At 49.8% G+C, this 15,329-nt stretch overlaps 6 protein-coding genes across 6 annotated transcripts; 2 read left to right on the top strand and 4 right to left on the bottom strand.

Moving 5' to 3' along the window:
• Positions 1–494: 494 nt before the first annotated feature.
• COCMIDRAFT_103097 (uncharacterized protein) lies at positions 495–2,853 on the bottom strand (the record flags this gene model as incomplete). The annotated part of the gene is made up of 4 exons (XM_007692699.1): positions 495–1,013; positions 1,071–1,595; positions 1,652–1,986; positions 2,046–2,853. 4 exons carry the CDS (start codon positions 2,851–2,853, stop codon positions 495–497), a joined length of 2,187 nt encoding a protein of 728 aa, XP_007690889.1.
• A 339-nt stretch (positions 2,854–3,192) lies between these two features.
• On the top strand, positions 3,193–3,973 carry COCMIDRAFT_7856 (uncharacterized protein; the record flags this gene model as incomplete). Its single annotated transcript, XM_007692670.1, has 2 exons — positions 3,193–3,303; positions 3,359–3,973. The coding sequence occupies 2 exons, from the start codon at positions 3,193–3,195 to the stop codon at positions 3,971–3,973; spliced, it is 726 nt and encodes a 241-aa protein (XP_007690860.1).
• A 357-nt stretch (positions 3,974–4,330) lies between these two features.
• Positions 4,331–5,146, bottom strand: COCMIDRAFT_103034 (uncharacterized protein; the record flags this gene model as incomplete). Its single annotated transcript, XM_007692698.1, has 3 exons — positions 4,331–4,465; positions 4,528–4,834; positions 5,049–5,146. Coding segments are annotated over 3 exons (540 nt in total), but the record flags the coding sequence as incomplete, so codon positions are not given.
• Positions 5,147–5,739: 593 nt separating this feature from the next.
• COCMIDRAFT_103094 (uncharacterized protein) lies at positions 5,740–7,610 on the bottom strand (the record flags this gene model as incomplete). Its single annotated transcript, XM_007692697.1, has 3 exons — positions 5,740–7,259; positions 7,307–7,448; positions 7,506–7,610. The coding sequence occupies 3 exons, from the start codon at positions 7,608–7,610 to the stop codon at positions 5,740–5,742; spliced, it is 1,767 nt and encodes a 588-aa protein (XP_007690887.1).
• A 1,880-nt stretch (positions 7,611–9,490) lies between these two features.
• On the bottom strand, positions 9,491–9,856 carry COCMIDRAFT_28802 (uncharacterized protein; the record flags this gene model as incomplete). The annotated part of the gene is made up of 1 exon (XM_007692676.1): positions 9,491–9,856. One exon carries the CDS (start codon positions 9,854–9,856, stop codon positions 9,491–9,493), a length of 366 nt encoding a protein of 121 aa, XP_007690866.1.
• A 302-nt stretch (positions 9,857–10,158) lies between these two features.
• On the top strand, positions 10,159–12,135 carry COCMIDRAFT_39361 (uncharacterized protein; the record flags this gene model as incomplete). The annotated part of the gene is made up of 5 exons (XM_007692684.1): positions 10,159–10,381; positions 10,427–10,553; positions 10,600–11,164; positions 11,215–11,673; positions 11,725–12,135. The coding sequence occupies 5 exons, from the start codon at positions 10,159–10,161 to the stop codon at positions 12,133–12,135; spliced, it is 1,785 nt and encodes a 594-aa protein (XP_007690874.1).
• Between the last annotated feature and the right edge of the window lie 3,194 nt (positions 12,136–15,329).

The raw sequence follows: 15,329 nt of genomic DNA, 5'->3' as shown, positions 1-15,329 counted from the left end.
TCGCGTAAGAAAGCGAGTTTAAGTTAATCTAAATAAACGCTTTAGTAACGTTAAAAGTATTAAGGCTACTATTAACTAAGCAGCAGCTCTATAGGTATAATAGATAGGTATTTTAGTAGAAAAAGAAGCAGAAAAGGCAGTAATAGTAGCGGCAGCTCTTACTCTTAGCTCTATATNTACTAAGTGGCAAATGTAATTATTGTTGTTGAGAAAATCGCGAATCTAAACTGTGTCATAGGGTGGCCAAGGTGGCCGACCACTATATGTGGCCGAACACTATATGGCCGAGCTTACAGTAGTGACAAGTTGTAACAATGTTAGCGAATTCTGACAGCCTGGCTGAGGGAAGCCACTAGTACACAAGGGCACCATGACCCATTCATACGCTGCAGTAAAGTACGCGACGTCTCTTGCATCTGCATTGGCCGTCCGATGGGACAGTTGATACACCTCCATTTGCTAAGCCATCCATCGCGATCCGACAAGAAAACGCACTACGCCTTACCCTTCTTTTCCCCACTCTTTCTTCGCCCCTTCTTCGACTCAACCTTTGTCTCTTTCGCCTTAACACCATTAGATTTTTCCTTTGTCGCAACTTCAGTTGCAACTTCAACACCGCCGCCCTTCTTCTCCTTGCGACCCGCTTTCTCCTTTGCGCTCACATGGCCATTCTTCTCTTTTGATGCTCCATTCGTACTCTTCTCCGCCTTTGGTACAATAGCCCTGGGATCCTTGCCTTTCTTGCGCATCGACTTGGCCTGAGCTTTCTCGATGTACTTCTGATCCTCTTCCTCATCAAATCCACCAAAATCTGATTCTTCGTCACTGTCGGCGCCGATGGGAGTACGATCAATGATTTCAATCTCAGTGGTTGTGTCTGAGCTGCCTGTACCGTTGGTCTTGGTAGCCTCATTGGCGCCAATTGCATTAGGTGGTGTAGGGCCAATTTTCTTGAACTTGGCGACAAAGAAACCGTCGACATTGTAAGTATGAGGATAGTACCTCCTGGTCATCTATCAGGATATTAGTACAAGTCGTTCAAGTCTTCCTGGAACCGGGAAAAATCTTACCTTCATCGACGGATGGAAAGTCTTGCCACCAATTCTCGTGAAACCCTCCTTACCAAAAGTAAGACCAGTCTCAACAAGCTTGACATTCGGCCTCTTGTTAAGCGCATACTGTACAACCTGCTCATTTTCCTCGACAGTAACGGAACAAGTACTGTAAACAATGTAACCGCCCGTCTTGGAGTGGTGGTTGACGGAGTCAATGGCAGCAAGCAGCAATTGCTTCTGCAAGTGAGGCAGCTTCATGAAATCGGCCTCGGTCTTATTGGTCTTGACACTAGCATCCTTGGCGATAACACCAGTACCGGAGCAAGGCGCATCGAGCAACACACGGTCAAAGCCACTCATGACTCTAGGGAACTCCAAAGCCGAGTAGTGGGAAACGATCACGTTCCTTGCGCCCAGACGGTGTATGTTTCCTATCAGACCCTTGGCACGATCTTTGTTGGCATCGTTGGCGAAGATGCACCCTGTATTCTTCATGAGTGCTGCCAAATGTGTTGTTTTACCACCGGGAGCAGCAGCCATCTGGTTAAAATAGTATTAGTATCAAGTCGCAAGGTAGACACCTTAGTGTTGCTCACATCTAGTACTCTCTCGTTCTCCTGTGGCGCAAGAGCCATGACGGGCAAGAACGAGGAAGCAGCCTGTAGAATGTAGTGTCCGGCGAGATACTCCGGCGTAGCACCCAGCGGCACTTGTGCGTCGAAGATTTGAAGTCCGACCTTTGACCACTTGCCAACAGGCTCAAGTTGCACACCACGGTTTATGAGTGCTTGTGCGAGATCTCTTCGGTGAGTACGGAGGGTGTTAGTGCGGATGACGATGGGTCGTGGGGTTTCGTTGGCCTCGAAGAAAGCTTGAGCTTCGCGAGGCGGGAAAAGGCTCAGAAGCTTGTCTGCTAGGAACTCGGAGTAGCCTAAATCAAGTCAGCTTGGAACTTGCCACTATGCCAGCTCTTATGTGTTTGTGACGTACCGTAGTAAGCGCAGATATCCTTGAGAAGCGATGCCCTGTACTCTGCCCTGCTTCGGCCCTCCTCAGCCAGATTCTTGAAATCATCCAAAACACGAATGGTATCGGTCAATCTTGTCCTCAGTAATTGAATGTCCTGATTGACGAGGTTCGTAATCGGCCTGCCATCTTCGTCCTCCTCATCCTCGAGAATCTTTGGCCTCTCTCCGACAATATTGGTCTGCATGTTCTCTTCCAATTCAGCTTGCGCCTCGGCCTCTTCAATCGCCTTTTGCTCGTCCAACTTCCTAGAAAGTCCAGCAATGTTGGCTGCTGTAAGCTTCTCCTCGGCATCTGAGTCGTCCTCATCTTCGGACCACATCGCAGCACCCTTCCTGATATTGGTATCTGAGTCTACAATGTCCGAGTCGAATTCGTCTTCGTCGATTGACTCTTCGCCTTCGGACGCGCTACCAAGCGCATCGAGTCCGGTAACGTTGATATCGGAATCGTCCATCATTTCAGAGTCGTCTTCGGAAAGATCTTCGTCGTCTTCGTCATCGGACGGTGGAGGCGGAGCAGCCTTTGCGGCCTTTGCTTTGGCCTTTGCTCCATTGACAACAGCAGCAGCCGTCTTTACGGGCTTTCCAGCGACTCTTGTCTTTGGCTGAGCCTTCGCCTTGGCCTCTCTAGCTTCCCTTGCAGCTGTCCTACTTCTCTTCTTGCGCTCTGGTTCGGCAGGCGCAGGCGCATCTTTACGCTTCCTCGTCACCAGCGATTCGTCGAGGGGCTCAGGAATGCCCTGCTTCTTCATACGGCGACCTTGACCCATGGCGACCGATTTCGTGCGGAAATCCTTGGGTGGAATAGAAAAAACTAGTGGTGGTTGTTGAAGAATTGGTAGAACCGACGCCTGCGCGAACTTTGGAACTTTCGTTGCTAGATTTTGGGGAACTTTTTCCACGCTAGCGGACCTCCTTCGGGTTAGCGCAATTTGGCCCTGGTTCCAGCCCACTGTCCCGCATCTCTCCAAACAGCGTCATCGGACTGGAGCAGTTCGCAACAACTTACACAGAGCACCCCGTTGTTTACACTACAGACGCTGCTCCGGATACCTGCAGGGTCATTGCAACAACGGCGCCCAAATCCGTAAACTCGATTGTAGCCCACCATGTCGGAATTCGCATTCTGCAAGTCGTTTCTGAGCGCCCTCGACGCGCGCCCAGTAAAGCTCTCCTCAGACCACATTGCAGACGCGCGACAGTATCCCGCGCAGGGCGCTGTACGTTCTATCAATCTCTCATATATCTGGTTGCCGACTAAACACGTCCATATAGTACACGCTCCCCCGCCTCCCACATCCACCCCACCCACAACGCCCAAACCCCAAGTCTACAGACAGCGCCGATGCCTCTACATCTGCCTCGACCATCACAGTAACGCTGAAGCCCATGAAGCCTTCGACGCCTACAGTCCCTCTCTCCGCTATCGACCCTTCCAAAACCTCCGTGTACGATCTGAAGCAGCAGTATGCGACGCAGGCCTCGTTATCGGCAGCCAAGATCAAGATCCTATATAAAAAGAAGCCCGTCACAGATTCAAAGACTCTGATAGAGGTAATAGGCAATGATGCTGGTGCTGAGGTTGAGTTTGGTGTCATGGTGATGGCAGGTGCTGCGGCAGCTTCAAGTAGCCCCGCAGCAGGAGGCACCCCTGTGACAAGCCCCCCTGCTATTGCACCGCCGACAGAGAGTGAGAAAGGCCTGGCCAGCGCGGGGGAATCGTCCGCCGGGACCTCCGCAGCTACAGGAGCCGTAAGTGGGAAGGATATTGTCGCTACTGACGAGTTCTGGGGAGATTTGAAGACCTTCATATTACAACGGACCAAGGACGCAGAAGAGGGCGAGAGGCTAGTTGGGGTATTCAAGGCCGCTTGGGAGCAAAACAAGTAATTAGCATTTCTGAACAGCTGGTTCACATGCACCTCGAAGAAATGAAACAGACGACCATGCCATCACGTCACGTTATTCAAAACAAAGATACCAAAGACACCTTCATCAAATACGACTTGACCAGTTTTTAGCCTGTCGAAAGTATGCCACGCCTAACATTTCAACACAAAGCCCAGCAATGCTACTGTGCGCAAATCGTCGCTTTAATCATTTTCATTCCGTTGCTGAGAAGTCGCTATGACATGACACGCTACCAAATTAATCACTCGACTTTATATCTTCGTGCCATTCCAACTCACGGCGTCCTCCCGTGGTGGGTTGCGCAGGTCCAACGCGGCTGGCCAGACGAAGAGGCCCTTAACGGCCCTTGGAGACACGGCTCTTGATGTTCTCAAACTCGAGGTCGTCGGCGTCGTTGGCTTGGATGTCGGCAGCGAGACCGTTGAGAGAGCGCTTGATGGCTTCCTTGGAAGATGAGTACATCATGCGGGGCTGTGTACAGCGTTAGTCGAGACTCTCATGTCAACTGTGTCGCCGTCTAGGTTGTTACGTACGTATTGTGGCGCATCATCGGGCGTCCAGCTAATAAAGGTGATCTTGCTCCTTGATCCCTCACCACTATCAAGGTCGTATTCAACATCGAAGACGGCATAGCGACCGCCAATGCCCTCTTTACCCTTGCGGTCCTTGCTCTTGGCGTTGAGAAGCTTCTCGCGGAATACGTCAAAGTTGGCCTCCTTGGAAGTCTCTTCGACGACGATCTCCTTCCAGTCATCGCTGATCTTGTAGATGATCCACTTGATATCCTTGCCGAGCTTGAGCTCGTTGAAGGTGCTAATGCACTCGGGAGAGACGGAGACACTGTGGCGGTATTAGTACCAAGAGAGATGGTCGTTTGGAGGGCGCGCTAGGGTATTGGAGAGATTGATATGAAGGTAGCATTGCGCGTGTGAGGGTCGGGCGGCGACTGCCGTTCATCTGGTGTGTTGTCTGCAAGCGATCTCTACGTACCCGGATTGAGCCTGCAAATACAGTCAGCGCAAGTTGTCGTGTGAACAATATGCACCAGCCTTACCATGATGTTGTGTGTAAAGTGTTGAGGATGCGAAAGGGAAGTTCAAGACACCAGGCAGCTTTATCAGTACTGTGTTGCCTGTTAGCTTCGTCATCAGGGACTGCGATTGCCGTACCACGACTAGGCAGCGGGAAGCAGCAGCTGGGCTGTTTGGAGGAGGCGGGTGCAGCTTACGTCAATAGAGAAGACTGATTGTTGTGGATGGCGTGTTTGCGGGAGGGAGGGCGGAGGTGGAGGAGCGGTGTTGCTGAGGCTGATGAGGCAAGTAGTGGGGTTATTTTCCAAGCGACGTACCTAGTGGGGTCACTCCTCGACCGGTTTATTTGCCTGCGCCGCGCCGCCACAGCAACCGACTGTCGGCCTAAACCCCGGTCACCACATCCACTCTCTGCTGCCCAATGTCAATACATCAAAACATCCGTGTAGTACATGTCTTTGAACTGGTTCACATTTCCTTCGTCGCTTTTTACATCTCGCCCTTCCCAGGACGTCTTCTAGATACACAGTATTGTACAAAAAAAACATCAAATAACCAATATGCCGTGCTTTTGAGAGAAAAACCGTGACTGAGGAGCGGAGACCAACTCAATATCGTGTACATAAGCCATCACTGGGAGAGTCGTAAGACTAAAGTCATAATAACGAAATGGGGGTATAAGAAGAAGAAAATAGACGGTCAGGCTTCAGCTGCTTAGAAGCCCATGCCGCCCATTCCGCCCATGCCTCCCATGCCGCCAGGCATGCCACCTGGAGGGCCGGCCTTCTCCTCTGGTGCCTCGACAATGGCCACCTCAGTGGTACCGAGGAGCGAGGCAACACCGCTGGCATCGACAAGGGCAGTGCGAACCACCTTGAAGGGGTCCAGAATACCAGCCGCAATCATGTCAACGTACTCGCCCTTGGCGCTGTTGAATCCCTTGTTGAAGTCGTTCTTGTGCTCGTCGATGAGCTTGCCTACAATGACAGAGCCCTCAGCGCCAGCATTCTCGACAATCTTGCGGGCAGGGTGGGTAATGGCGTTCTTGACAATGGTTATGCCAAGTTGTTGGTCGAAGTTGTGCGCCTTGACCGAGTCGAGAGCGTTGGCGGAAGCCTTGAGGAGACCAGTACCACCACCAGGCAGAATGCCCTCTTCGACAGCGGCACGGGTGGCGTTGAGTGCGTCAACGATGCGGTCCTTCTTCTCGCCAACCTCAACCTCGGAGGAGCCACCGACCTTGATGACGGCAACACCACCAGAGAGCTTGGCAAGACGCTCCTGAAGCTTCTCCTTCTCGTACTCGGATGTGGTCGGGTCGTTGATGACACCACGGATCTGCTCACAACGCTGCGAGACCTGGTCCTTGCTGCCCTCGCCGTTCAGAATGACAGTGTCCTCCTTGGTGATGGTGATGGATCCGGTAGAACCCAGCATGTCCGGAGTAGCCTTCTCGAGCTTAATGTCAAGATCGTCGCTGAAGACAGTACCGTTGGTTAAGACAGCAAGATCGCCGAGGATGGACTTCCTGTTATCACCGAAACCAGGGGCCTTGACGGCAGCAACTTGAAGCTGACCACGGAGCTTGTTGAGAATGCAGACAGCAAGCGCTTCGCCGTCAATGTCCTCGGCAATGATAACAAGAGGGCGGCGGAGCTGCTGGGAAGCCTCGAGTGCGGGGACAATGTCCTGGACAGCAGAGATCTTCTTCTCGGAAAGGAGGATGAGAGGCTTCTCAAACTCGACCTTCGCAGTCTTGGTGTCGGTGATGAAGTAAGGGGAGATGTAACCACGGTCGAACTTCATACCCTCAGTGACCTCCAGCTCATCCTCGGTGGTCTTACCCTCCTTGACGGTGATGACACCCTCCTTTCCAACCTTCTCCATTGCGTTGGACAGGAGCTTGCCAATATGTGTGTCACCATTGGCAGAAATAGTCGCAACCTGTGCAATCTCCTCGCTGGTGGTAATGTCCCTCTTGTTTGCCTTTAGGTAGTCGACAACAGCCTCGACAGCGGCCTGGGTACCCCGCCTCAGGTCCATTGGGTTGCATCCAGCGGCAACGTTCTTAACAGTCTCGGAGAAGATGGCGCGGGCAAGAACGGTAGCGGTAGTGGTTCCATCACCAGCAGCCTCGTTGGTCTTGCTGGCAACATCCTGGAGCAGGCGGGCTCCAAGGTTTTCGAACTTGTCTTGGAGGGTTATGGCCTTTGCGACCGTTACACCATCTAAAACTCTGTCAGCGGACGATTCGGGAAAACACGGCTTAACATGTGCATACCCTTGGTGATCTTGGGAGAGCCATAGCTCGACTCGATCAATACGTTGCGACCCTTGGGACCGAGTGTTGTTGATACAGCCTTTGCCAATGTGTCGACACCCTTGAGCAGTCCTGCTCGTGCCTCAACGCCAAACTTGAGCTCCTGCACATCAGTTAGTTTCTGCTGGTCAATTGAAAAGTACATTTGGCGATAACGTACCTTGTGCGCAAATCTTTGTTGCTGGAGGCTCAAGCTGGTGGTGCGAAGCTTAGAAGTCGAATTTAGGGCCGAAGTCCGCGCCCGCGAAGCGAAAGCTCTTTGCATTGTGACGGAATTGAAAAGTGTAGGTGGCGGTAGTGAAACGCAAACAATGCTCTTGGACTCCAGCTCAATGCAAGGTAACCGAGAAGAGAGATTGGGTGCAGAGGGGGATTGTGGAGAAGAAATGGACGCTGCCATATGTGTAGAAAATTCCAAGGAATCATCGAGAAGTCGACGCTCGGACCATATCACCACTAGCCTCGGCTTTAACACCATCGCTCCGCTTACAGCCTCACATTGCCCTTGGCCACTTCTCAAGAATTGATGCAATTGAGTAAAGTACCTGTTGCTATCTGGTACAGACGTCTTAGCCCTAGAATATCCGTCAATGCTGTCGCCTTACTATACGGATGTGCTACCACCTTCCGACTCACCAACGACATATCGCGCTTGATCAACTTCAAGTCGGTGCCGACCGTGGAAAAAACTTCTCGCTGGTCAGGTCTTAAGGCTCACTGCCCCGTGAGACTTTTCTACCGCTTTCCTGTCTCTCTGTTCAGGTAAATTTCATTGTCAAGCCTCCTGGATTTCCCCCGCACCCTACGCCTATCTCTTTCAGCCTTGCGTTGTTTGGTTTTACAATGGCTATTCTTGTTTGGAGGACTTTATCGAATATATTTGCCTTGGTTTTCCTAGATTCTTTTTATTTTTTCCTTCTCTTGAGATGCATAACTTGAGTACGTTTCATGCGTACACCACAATAGTTTGCCTTTGATCATATCTCTCCAGCCTAAGGCTACTTCAGGAATTCCGCTTCCGGAGATCACATAATATTTTATCAATCTTCCGTATTTGAGAGTACACAATGGCTCGGGAGAGAGAGCCCTTGAATTCAGTCGGTGCGTGCCGCTAGAAAAGATTCTTTACTTCTATCATCGTTGTCTCTTGAGCCATGTGGGACTCCTCTGTGTTTTCTGGTGCACCGGGAACTCGAGTAAAAGATATACGGACTTGCATAAACAGTGGCCTTGCGTAATATGCGTTTGTGGTCGCTATGAACGATCTCTCCAGGCCGTGTAGCTTCCGCTCAGGCTTTGGCGCACCTGTATCTTCCCGAGTATGGTCCTTCCGCGGGTCGCCTCGACAGCCACGCGGTATATCAATACATCATTATCCACCTTCACTCGTCAATTTTTTTTACATTTGCAGTATCTTGGATTCACATCCTCCGGTAATCCTGTAAGTGTTATTTGATTTGGCGATGGACAAGCAAAAACTTTGCAATACCAATCATGGATTTGTTCCGATGTATCTATGCTCCGAGCATTTCAATTTCGCCACAGAGTAAAGCTTCGCTTACAGGTGATTGAGAAATACATGCGGCTACACCATGTGTGACACTGTGACCAATAGTGATGTGATGCTCTACACCATTCGTAACAGGCAAAAAGGCAAACTAAACCGGTCAGCCGTGGCGTCTCAGCTGAACGACAGTTTCTCCGCTGTACACAAAACTCATCATGCAGAAGTCGCGCAATTACTACTCACAGATGTGATGCGTCTTGCATAGAAAAATGCGGTTTTGCGTCATCCTCAGAGCAGTTGTACGCACCATCAGATGCCTTCCGGGTGAGTCATAAGGCTGAGGCCGCTCATACACAGAAGCATATAGTTTCGCCCTCAGCCTTCCACTCGCAGAGCTGCGAAGGAGCACGTTGAACATACACAGCCGCAGCTGTCAGCCTACCGCCCGGGTTCACAACACCGGGTGCATCACAAGGACTGCTGGTTTATTCTGCCTGAACGTACACCACGACCAAACCACGAGAAAGGAGCAACATTTAGATGCGACCATTTCGTCAAGCCACTGACCCGGAGTTGGAGCGCGCGAGGCAAGCTCAACGCAAGCCTAGGCTTCCATCAGCAAAATGGAGCGGCAGAGTTCAAGAAACGTTTACCGCATATGATGATTTTGGATGGGACAAGATTGAAGAATACTTGAAAATCAAATGGCCCAACTGGGATTTCAAACCAAGAATTGTATGTTGTGTCTGAACACTAGATTGCAGGACACTGGACTGATAGGCCTCCCAGTTCAATGGCAACTGGCTATTTGAGGTACCCGAGAAGCTGACTGAGGTGATTCTATTGCCTAGTATTCGCGAGCGCGCGGCTAATTTAGTTTCAGGGGGAGAAGAGAGAGCTGAGAAAACGAAGAGATGTGTCTGGTCGGACGAGATCGCCCTCTGTGTCACCAGAGCCAGAAGGACGAAAACCCCAACAAGAGCAAGGCCAAGTTTCATCTTCATAGTGACATTCAGAGTGCAGGTGCGTGGCGTTTAGTTGATAGTATCCATGTGATGCAGTCGCTTGCATCTTGTGTATCAGCAGAAGCTTTGGCACCGGTGAGGGGGTGGCTTCGGGTGTACGGGGGCGGGGTTTTGCATTCCCTAGAGCGCCTTCCCACATGTAATCTACACGCCACAAGGCAGATTTGCTGCGCCTTTCTGAGGTCATATTCTTCAAATACCATGTCCTTCCCTCACGCCTCTCTGTTGATAGTCATAATTTACAGTTACGTATCTTTGCGCTAGCGTTAAATATGCATACAATGTACCCACTACCGACGGAACTACAGGAATCTTATCTTGACAGCGCCAATTATCCACAAAACCTTATTCCAAGCGGCATCGCAACATACAAGTCGAAACTTGTCTCATACAAGGAACGCTTGGACGACGCTGAGGTCGATCTTTGCCTTGGTTCCATTGAGGACGAAGTTGAAAAAGACTTTGAGATTCCCGTTATCGACTTGGACACCAGTGATGAGAAAGGTAACTTGCTTTTCAAACCGCTTGAAAGGTTGCTAACGAATCTAGAATGGGACAAGAGAAACATTCATAGTCCGGCAAAACTCACGGAATGGCTCGGTGTCACTGCGCAAAACTCGGATGCCAACACGCAGCTACTAACGACACGAAAGAAAGATCCAAAATGCAGGTTCATGTACGTCAGCTATGTACTAGCCTTAAATCCCATGCTGACAGCATAGATATCTGTATGGACAACATTCGCGCGACAAATTGAAAACAACACGTGAAAGTCTTTGTCAAATCCTGTCGTACCATCAAGTCATGCCCGTGTATTTGGATTTCATGCTCGTCTTCGGTGGACAGACTGACGCCATCGATCCTCGGTTTGGTGGTTTTCGAGAGCAAATACGTCTCAGAAATCCAAGAAGTGGACACGCAGTTCCTGAGCTGAATCGAAGCGGCAAGCTCTTCCAACTCAGCTACAACTTGAAGGGTGTATACCTCAAGAAGCGAGATCGTGAGAACATCAGGCTTAACGTATGGTCGATTCGAGACGCCGCAATCTATCATAAATTTGATGTCAAATACGGCACTACGCTCTGGATTGTTACAAAGGGCGGGAAAGACATCCTGGAACGTTATGCAGATCTGACTAAACCAGACGGCCGATCAGAGGATATAAAGTATGACAATCCGACAGCATGCTTCCGGTCGACACTTGTGACGCATTTGCTCTATTGCCACTGGGCAACCGAAGACTGGAGATGGTATATAGTGTGGCTTGAGAGAGTGATCCATCAAGAAGTGAGTGTCCCCATCCATGTGCATTTCCAAGCTGACGTTGAGAAACATAGAGCGCGATGGCCGTGAACGGCCTCCGTACGGAGGAGTGTGCTTATGAGATATACGAACCACAACACATACAGGATTTGCAACATTGGCAAGATGAGACTAATGCAGTTGTAATGGTTCTGGAGTCCAACGCCAAAATTGTGGGTGCTCTACGCAGCTTCTACAAGAATCTGGTTTCTCGAGAAGACTTTCCCCTTGCGTTGAAAACAGACTGCGAGGATCATCTTCACGCCTTCTTTTCGCAGCTGGATGAAATCATGGGAGACTTTGATATGCAATTAACCCGAGCAAAACTTCTCGTGAAGATAATAAGTGACAGAAAAGAGCTGGTATTGCAGCATCTACACCGTCAAGCTTCAGACCGGACTGAACAGTTGAACAAGAACCTTGAACGGGAAGCTGTTGTTATGCGGATTATTACAATTGTTACACTCCTGTATCTGCCAGCGACGTTCGTATCAGTAAGCTGAGAAATTACCACATGGCTCTCTTCTCTCTCTGACTCACTACAGACGTTCTTCAGCACCGATGTCATCAAATACCAAGATCAAGACCAGAATGCTGGCAGCTCCAAAAACGGCTCTTTCTCTAGCCTTGCTTTGGAGCGTTGGCTTCAGGTCACCATACCTTTGACTTTCCTAACTTTGCTTGGGGCTTGGTCGACTTATCGTTTTTTCAACAGTACAGTGGAACAGTTCACGTTCTTCGAGAGGCTGAAACACATCGTTCCTGGCCTGACGTCATCGGCGAGTGTTTCCCTATCATCTGGAACAGCTCAAAGCTACCCTGATACCAATACTCGAAAAGACGCATCCAAGCGCTTGGTTAACTCTACTAAGAGGCTTTCTCGGATCACGCGTTGGTTTCGTAGCAATCGTGCCGCCTTACCGTTCTACAAGCCAACAGCGCCGAAAGCAGGCTGATGTTGAGGTAGATGGGCGATCCTTCTCATGCTATATCTTCTGTTTAGGTTTTGTAATTAGAGCATTGCTATATTCATTTTCATAAGAATGGTCCAACACAGTGCCAGCAAGAGGCGTGCACTGCCACCCAGAAACGCCTAGGATCCCGATGGAGGCTTTTTTAGTTAAAGTTCGAGGCTGACACGGCCGGAGCGGGAGGCCATCCTTCGAGTTAGTTACCAAGCGGGGTCGTGAGCGCTTAGCGAAGAAGCGTTCACTGATACAGCCTGGTCGATCAATAGATCACTCCTGAAGATGGCCAGCTTACACCATCTGCCTACAAGACGATGCAACACCATATTGCAGCTTTTTTCCAGAACCGCGATATCACTTTTCTTGTCGTATCTATCATCGATCTTTCTATTGCGCATGTTGCTTGATGAACGGCTTTGTGGCGGCGGAGCGAAAGCTCAGCCTTGCTGCCTTGTCACGGTAATCAGCTTGCTGCAGCCACCAAAGTCCTCCGTGGAACTATTGGCGTAATCTTTAATCTGGATCTGCCCCCGGCTGCACAAGTCCTCGTTCACATGGCTCTAATAGCCAGGCACCCCGCCCACACAACTGAGGCTCCAACAACCACTGCCCGTTGCTTGTCATCTCCTTATCACCGGCTTGTCATCAAGCCTGTCCTCTGCGCAACCGAACTGACAACTTCCATCCAATAACGCTGAGCACATATTACGGTTTTTTCGTATCAAACACCGGTTCTGTACTTCCTTTTGCTCGCTACTCCATGACGTTGTCGCCAGCCTGATCGCTGGTTGGAACCACGTCAGAATGCGGGCCATATCTAAAGAACAGAACGGTCGTCAACGTACCGAGGACGAATTCAAAAACCTGTTACACTCAAAATGGACTCGTCAAGTCGCATGCCAGAATGAGTGTCAGCCTCCAGACTCGTGCAGTTGCCAGCGCAAAATTGTCCACGTGTATGCGCTCGAAAAGTGGTGGAACGAGGGACATCCAGAGAGCCCTGGCCAGACCAGAGGGCATCGATTCTTGGATGAAACGCCTCCAGCGCCCCATCGAACCTTCCAGGTCAGGTACAAAAATATTTTTACTGGCGAACAGTCCTGCCGACGTGTCCTTAGCTTGCTTCTCGAACAAGGCTATCACCATCTCATCGAACGCTTTTACCGCGCAGATATTCACGACAGATATCTTATGCGCAGTGAAGATGATCGCCGCCTCCGCGAAACCCTACTTGAAGTTCACCCACAAGAGGAAGTGGATCGCATCATCCAAGACTTTCACAGAGATAAATGGGCATACTGCCCATTGAACTTGACCTTGGACATGGACGTCAACCTACATGGGACGAAGGTCATACCACCTTTCTGTGGAAAGATCAAGCTTCCAGACAAGGGGGGAACTGCCTCGATATACTGGGTGGCTGTGCAAAAAGATCTAATCACAGACACCGCTCTCATAGACGCTCTCAAAGAGTCGCTTTACAACGACGACGATTTCGGAGAGGTAAACTTCCTAGCCATAACATCGTTTAGAAATATACTAAATGTGATCTAGTGCTATCAGATGGTTCTCAAGTCATATTGCGGAAACAAAAAGAGGGATTTCGAGCTAGAAAAGGAAGCCTTCTCTGGCCTTGACTCGAAGAAAGATGTGCCGATATTACGATGTCTAGGTTCCTTCACTCACGATTATGGTGAAGGTAAAGATATGGGAAAGACCTATAATCTGTTACTAGAATATGGGGATCATGACCTTTACCAAGCATGGGCGGATGAGACCAATGTTCCTCCCGTGAGAGCTCAGGAGATTCTTCGAACATGGGATTCACTCTTTGAGATTGCCAAAGCCATTCGTCACGTACACCATCTTGAAGTTCCACGAGGTGGTAAGAGCGAACCACGGAGATTCCATGGGTACGTACTGGAAAAAAAACTGTTCGAGAGACCAAACTAAAAATGATCAGCTGGCACGCAGATATCAAACCTGATAACATTCTCAGCATACGGAAGAAGTTGAAACTGGCAGATTTCCGTTTTTCGAGTTTTGCTCCAGTAATTGAGGGACATGATGGCTCAGTTCCAACAGAACTGATCAGGGGGTTCACTGATACTTACGGTAAGTCAGAAGAGTGGTGAATACGTGGGGATGTTTTCTGAGATTCCTTAGGTGCTCCCGAAGTGTTCCGGATGAAAAACCCAGATGGAACTTCTTCAGGTGTTTCGCAGTCAATCGACATCTGGTCATTCGGTTGTGTATTATCCGTGGCCGCGACCTGGATAGTTTTGGGTTTCCAGGGAATACGTCAATATGAACAGCTCCGACAACTTGCTCCTGCGAACTGCCAGAACGGACAAATCCACGATCGATTTCACGACGGCTTCAATGTTCTTAAGGAGATAGGGAAATGGCACGATTACCTTAGAGGACACCTCCGCCCTTCGGACACTACCACAGAGCTGGTGTTAGCTCTGGTAGAGGATGATCTACTTCAGGCAGACTTGAAGAAAAGGCCCGACTCTGAGAAACTCTGCGAAAAATTACAAAAAATACACATATTAGCAGAGGAAAAGATTTCACGTCTAGAGGGGCACACAAAAGAGACGGACGCTGTAGTGCTCAAGGCACTTTCCGAGATTGAAGATAAAGCTCGAGATCAAAGAGGCTCAGAAACAAAGATGAAGTCCTGTCGACAGGAACCAATACCGACAAACGCCAGTCAGATCAATCCTCGACAATGGGCATCAATGCAGGTCCACAAAGAGGAGATGATCAAGAGCAAACCTTTGGGTCAAACACCTTACCGCAAGGAGATTTTAACACAAGAACTAAAAGCAAGCAGCCGCAACCTTTCCGAAAACAAAGAAAAGATGCTTGGCGTTCACAATGGCGCAGTCACTGAGAGCCCTGTCGATAACGCAGATTTGTATGAGGAACCATTTAGTGGTCGCTCTAAGAAGCCCAGAAACCCTGATCTACAGGAGAGCGACCAGCGCAAGTCTGACACACAACGCAATACGACAGACAGTGAACCCGATAGGCCGATAACCACTCCGTCAACACCAACTCAAAACCGGCGGCGGAGCACGATTCACGATCAAACCCCATTCATACTTGATGTTACTGCACCTACAGCGGATTTCTTTCACGCATACGGCGACTCGAATTTACGCCAGTCAGACAGG

The sequence above is a fragment of the Bipolaris oryzae genome, assembly GCF_000523455.1.
Source record: "Bipolaris oryzae ATCC 44560 unplaced genomic scaffold scaffold_137, whole genome shotgun sequence".
NCBI lineage: Eukaryota > Fungi > Ascomycota > Dothideomycetes > Pleosporales > Pleosporaceae > Bipolaris > Bipolaris oryzae.
The sequence above is the reverse complement of the archived record's forward strand: the minus strand, read 5'-3'. Positions and strand labels throughout refer to the sequence as shown.